The sequence below is a fragment of the Scylla paramamosain genome, chromosome 33 (assembly GCF_035594125.1).
Source record: "Scylla paramamosain isolate STU-SP2022 chromosome 33, ASM3559412v1, whole genome shotgun sequence".
Classification (NCBI taxonomy): Eukaryota; Metazoa; Arthropoda; class Malacostraca; order Decapoda; family Portunidae; genus Scylla; species Scylla paramamosain.
The window spans coordinates 6,826,368-6,832,367 of record NC_087183.1 but is presented as its reverse complement, the minus strand read 5'-3'; the positions used below and the strand labels follow the sequence as shown (position 1 = coordinate 6,832,367).

At 37.2% G+C, this 6,000-nt stretch overlaps 1 protein-coding gene across 11 annotated transcripts in view; it reads left to right on the top strand.

Annotated features, from left to right (window-relative positions):
• The window catches only part of LOC135089564 (laminin subunit alpha-like), a 91,428-nt gene that overhangs the window by 53,579 nt on the left and 31,849 nt on the right, over window positions 1-6,000 (top strand). For all 11 annotated transcript variants that reach the window (XM_063985278.1, XM_063985277.1, XM_063985275.1 and 8 more), the window contains 10 exons: window positions 181-348; window positions 447-609; window positions 801-955; window positions 1,104-1,246; window positions 1,870-2,009; window positions 2,169-2,302; window positions 2,570-2,713; window positions 3,306-3,505; window positions 3,764-3,972; window positions 4,257-4,498. In XM_063985278.1, coding sequence (XP_063841348.1) covers window positions 181-348; window positions 447-609; window positions 801-955; window positions 1,104-1,246; window positions 1,870-2,009; window positions 2,169-2,302; window positions 2,570-2,713; window positions 3,306-3,505; window positions 3,764-3,972; window positions 4,257-4,498 — 1,698 coding nt within the window. The remainder of the gene's footprint in view (window positions 1-180; window positions 349-446; window positions 610-800; window positions 956-1,103; window positions 1,247-1,869; window positions 2,010-2,168; window positions 2,303-2,569; window positions 2,714-3,305; window positions 3,506-3,763; window positions 3,973-4,256; window positions 4,499-6,000) is intronic.

Genomic DNA, 6,000 nt, shown 5'->3' with positions numbered 1-6,000 from the left:
ATTACATAATTTTCTTGTCCTTACCAGAGTGATGCATACAGGTATGTATGCCCACCAGAGTTCATTATACTTCTTTATTCTGTTAAAGATTTGTGCTGGATTTTTTCCAAACTGCTTGGTATAGAGGTATCACTATTCACAGCTACCAAGTTAATTACATAATTTGCTTGTCCATATCAGAGTGCTGCATACAGCGTCTTCCTGCACCAACGCCTTGATGTCATTAACTCCACTGTGATCCAACTTGAACCTCAAGTTCGTCTGATGGACTTTGATGAGATGGAGACGGCTTCTGTGGCTGGTCCTCTTGATGACCTCATGAAGGAAGCCCAGGCATTAGCTTCTCAAGTGGGTGGCCTTGTACACAGAAAAATGTGTTGTAGAGTTTTACCACCTAGATGAAACTACAAAATAGTTTCTTATGTGATCATGACTTTCTCCTCCAGACTGGGATTGTAGGAGACCGTGCTGGAGCTGCAGCTAAGGAAGGCTATGAGGTGCACATCGAAGCTCTTAGAGAACTGGAGCATGTAGAGGCTGCCTTTATCCTCTGCCGGGACATTATTCAAGGAATCAATAAACTTGTCATTGGTCTCGAGACTGGCACTGGTGAGAGATGGTGTCCATTTCATCAAATATCTTTAACTTCGGGATGAGTTAGTGCAACATAATTCATCAGTTTTCCTTATTTCAGATCCCGTAAAATAAAAGTAAGAAATTAATTACTCTCATCATTTTCAGGCATTCTGCTTTTCGTGCATTATTTGTCTTTGCTAATATTTGACATAAAACATCCATAGGAGCTGAACTGGAGCAAGCCATCAGTGAAGCAGAAGCTATTGTGGCTGACATGAAGATACGGGACTTTGATGGCCAAAATGATGCTGTGGAACTCGAGCTGGAATTGGCAAAGGAGATATTGGAGAACATGGAGAACCTCTTTAACCCAGTAAAGGTGAGAGAAGATTTAACAAAATTGATCTATGATATAGTTATTTAGTCTTCATACATTTTGAATTCTGTACAAACTGTCAATTTTAAACTTTATCAAAGAATTGAAGTTAATTTCATTATGAAGAATAACCTTTTCTTCACCCCCTTAGGCTCAAAATGAAGATATTGTGACGTATAAACAGCGACTGAACACTTTTGAAGAAATGATGATGGAAATGATTGATTACATCCAAACATCAAAGCAGAAGTTAAAGGAAGCTAAGGATATCATAGAAAACAACAAAAATTTTGGGTATGTTACATAATGGATATCACATTGTTCCTGTCAGTAAATCTGCCTTTTATCTGCTTATTGTTCTCTATGTATGAGTTCTAATGTTTTCTACTGTGATCTGCTTTGCTATTTAAGATGTTATAATAAGCTTACAATTAGCAAATTCTTAAATAATTTCCCATAGGCAAAAAATAAGTTTTAGGATTAAGGAATACAAGGAGTGTGTGACTGAGGATTGGTAGAGGTGTGTGTTGAGGCATTTCCATAGGTGCAACTAATGGAAGGAGCAGGGTATTATAAAAAAAGAGACAGTAGTAAAATAAAATGAGGCATTTTATTGACAAATTTCATTTAATAAAGTAAAATTTCTTATTGCTGAGATCAAATCAAGGGTGGAAAGTATAAAGTGAGTTCTAAAAAAAAAAAGTAGTAAAAATGTTACATGAAGAGTCATTTTTTGTTGTCAAAACCTTTATTGCAGAAGAATGACATCATCTTTAGATGGATGAATAAAGAAAAAACTGAAAATATCACTATATAAAAAATTTAATTATGTTGTGAATATATGCAATGAAGTCATTACTCATTACCTTTTTGTGTCAGGAGAATTCATAAGGATTTCAGATAATGTTTCCTTTCAGTTCCCAGGTACTGAAGAAGAAACTGGATGAGATCCGCTTCCTATCAGGTGATGCTGAAGGCAACAACAAAGAGGCAACAAGCCTGGTGGATCAAGCCAGAGACAATCATGCTAACTCCACCAACAACTTTGACTACCTGGGTAAATTATTTTCTCATTTCATTTCATCTTTATGGTATATGAAGAAGGCATTATATGAAGAGAATGATTACCAACCCAAAAGTAGGTTGAATGTTCATGTCATTATAAAGAAATAGAAGCAAGGCAAGAAAACTTGATAGTGTGCCTCTCTGAACACAGTGAATGATGTGGAGCGACTACGCAGCAGCAAGACCACCCTCAATGACTCTGTGGTGGAGACAATGGAGGAACTGGAGGAGGCCAAGTTACCTGCCCAAAAAGCACAGGGCCATGCATATGAGCTGGAACAAAGGGTGGGTGGTGGTAATGATGGTGGCAATGGTGATGTCAGTTGAACTAGTTCTGGGAACTGTTAGTATTAGATCTTAAACATTAAAGGTTGGATCTAATTCTGTAAGTATTCACAGGGATGTATACAGATGTAATTTGTTTAACCTGTAATATTTTATAATTAACCTGTACCTTTTAAGAATATTTTTGCAGTGTTAAGGATTACTCTAATAAATTAGACAGAATATGTAAAGAAAGGTTGTGAAATATTAGATTGCTTACACACACAGGCACAGAACCTAGACAGCCTCTTACAAGATACTCGAAATGTAGCAGAAAATGCTCTTGAAGCAGCCAATGCCTACAAGAACATTGTCTCAGCCATTGACGATGCATACAACACCTCTGTGTCTGCAAACATGTCAGCATTTATGGTAAGCTCATAATTTTTCATGATAACATTGCATGTTCACTTCTCAGTAAAGTTGATTCTCTTAACACAAGTGGCACTACATTACAACCTCTCACAGTAGTATGGGTGAACATTATCTTTCAGAAATGAAAAATCCACACATTGTTGGGAAGGGTTTTAACTTCCTTAATGAGAAACAGTTTAATGAAGAGATAGTGCAAGATAATATTCTTTTGTGCATGTGTTTGTGTGTGTGTATTTATGTGATTGTGACAGACAGGAAAGGAACTTTGTGTATTTATGTGATTGTGACACACAGGAAAAGAACTTGTGTGTGTATTTGTGATTGTGACACACAGGAAAGGAACTGTGCTCATACTGTCTTATTAGCATATCTACTAATGTTAAACTTTTCCTAAAAGTCCTGAATATTTCTTGAATGAACCACTCTCATCCAGATTACTCCAGACTGCTATGGATTTGAAATTTGTATATCATTCAGTAATAATTAATCATTTCAACTTCAAGGGAAGATTTTCACAATCTCACCTCCACTCTCTCCCTGTTGACCAACACTACATATATATACATTATAATATTATTGTTTCTTTTAGGCTGTGAACATGTCACTGGATGTGATGAGCGAGGTATTGCAGTCCCAGGAGATCTCTGAGGAAAAGTACATCGCTGCAGGGACTTATGTGCAACAGGTGAAGAGGGAGCTGCGACCTCAGCTGGAACATGCTGAGGCTGATGTGCAAACACTGCAGGACATGAATCAGTACACCAATGATACACTGCAGTATATCACCATGTAAGTTTCAATGTGGGTTGTAGAAATTAGAATATGTAGGCTTCATAACATTTTTGCCTCACATTATTTAGCAAGTAGTAGAATGCAACTTGTGGTCACTGATGTGATGTAAAAAAAAAAGCTTGAGCATGATAAGTTTTGTTGAGGGTGAATTGCACGAAAACCAGGACAAATGAAGGACCTTTCACCTGTAGTGTGTTATTTTTGGTCTCCATGTAAAGCCAAAGACATCAGCCATACCATCATTTGTGCTCACAGCCGCCTGCTTGCTCTTAATATGGAGACTGTCTCAAATGATGCAACAGCCCTGAAAGAGAGAGCAGTGCAGTCAAGAGAGGGCGCTGATGAAGCCATTCAGAGCATTACTGATGTGGAGAGCCGGCTTCCTGAAGCTGAAGAAGATGCCCGTATCCTGCTGAAGAATGCGGCTGAAGGCAAGAGGGCCATCACTCTTGCATATGAATCAGGTGAGACTATGCTGTCCTGAACAACATCCCTTCATAAACATATTTGAAAAAATATTAAAAGATATACTCTTAATTATATGAAACAGCATGATAGTCCCCTTAAAGATAATTTTTTGTGAGATGCCATTAGTTATTTTTTCAACAGTGCAATTGTTCCTTACAAACCTAATGTGTACAAAGCTGTAAATGATACTGACAATTTTTTGATTACCAAAAGGTAACTTAACTACTTAGCATCTATTAAGATAACTCTGCATCCCATAATCTATTTCTTCTCTGTCCAGTGGAGCGTGCAGAGCAACAGTTGCCAGAAGCAGTGGAGCTAGCACAGCGCCTCCGTCCTCAGAGTGACAGCATCCGGATGAAGAGCATTGACATGGGTGAACGCCTGGAAAAGTTGCGCCTCACCATACAGAAGACCCGAGAGCTGACCAACAAGATTAAAGTGGGCGTGTCCTTCCTTCCCAACACAACAATTGAAGTGGAGAACCCGAGGGAACTCATCAAGGCTTCAACCTCTACAAAGGTAATTGATATTTCTGATGCCTTGTGAAGAAAATTCTTTGTATTCTCCAATTTAAAAATGGTTCAGGTTTAGAAATAACAGGGTTGCAGATTTCTGTTTAAACAATTAATGTAATAGTTTTTGTCTAATATTATTGCGTGTAAATGGGCTTTATAAACACAACCGTATTTTGATAAATAAATAAATGTTTATTTCTGAAAATAAATTAAGAAATTATATTGCAAGAATTCAAAAGGAAAACTATTTATCTGTATAATAAACCAACATTTCCATGAATGTGATGGCCTTGACAAGATGGCCCTTTGTGTGTGTGTGTGTGTGTGTGTGTAATTGTATGTTTCTCAGCTACAGTTGTCTGTTGGTTTCCCAGCTAGCTGTTCCTGTATGGAAAGAGCTTAGAGCTCATATTGACCAATCTTTGGTTGGGACTTAGAATGCTCACATGCCACACACTGGGAAAGAGGTCATAGCCCTTTGTCTTACATTCCATATTTATTAGCTGCTGGGTGAACAGGGTCTACACATGAAGAGGCTCTCCCATCTGTCTTACTGTGTCTGGAACTCAAACTTGGACCTTCTCAGTTGTGAGCCAAGTGTGCTGACTGCAACACTATGTAGTGTATTTACCTAGTTATATTTACCTAGTTGTATTGTACAAGGCATGAGCCAAAGCTCATGTCTCCATAACTATATTCATCCAGTTTCTCTTTAAACATGCATACACTGTTTGCTGCAACCATCTCTTCCTTCAAATCATTCCAGATTTCAATATTTCTATAAAGGAAGCTGCATTTTTTTTATGTAGCTTGAACATCCACTCTTCTTTATTTTTTTCCCATGCCCCACATCTGTCTCTCTAGTGCCAAGTCATTTCTGTCTATTTTTCTATATTGTTTACTAATTTGTACATTGTTATCTGGTGTTCTCTTTCTCTTCTCTCTTGTAGTGTTGGTAAAACCATCTCCAAGTTTTTCTTTATAGCTTAAGTCTTTCAATTCTGGTACCATCTTTGTTGCTATCCTCTGTATTCTTTCCAGTTTCCGTATACTTTTTTTTTCTATGTGGAACCCAAACTATTGCTGTGTATTCCAATTTAGGACATCATGCTTGTTATAATTTTCTTCATCGTTTCTTTGTAAAAATAGTTAAACACCACCTTAATGTTTGTTAACAAGCTGTATGTAGAGCTGAATATCCCATTTATGTGTTTTTCAGGTGATAGTGTATCCTGGATCATTACTCCCAAATCTTTTTCTACATTACTTTTCATTATTATTTCTCCTCCCATTTTGTATTTCCATGAAGGGCTCTTTTTTACTTTTTCCTATTTCCAACACAGCATTTTCTGGCATTAAATTCTAGTTTCCATCTTTGGCTCCATGCATGCATCTTGTCAGTATCCTTTTGTAACTCCTTGCAGTCATTTTCATCCTGTATTATTTTCATTATTTTTGCATCATCAGCAAAAAGGTTTATATAACTATTTAGATCCTCTGTCATAT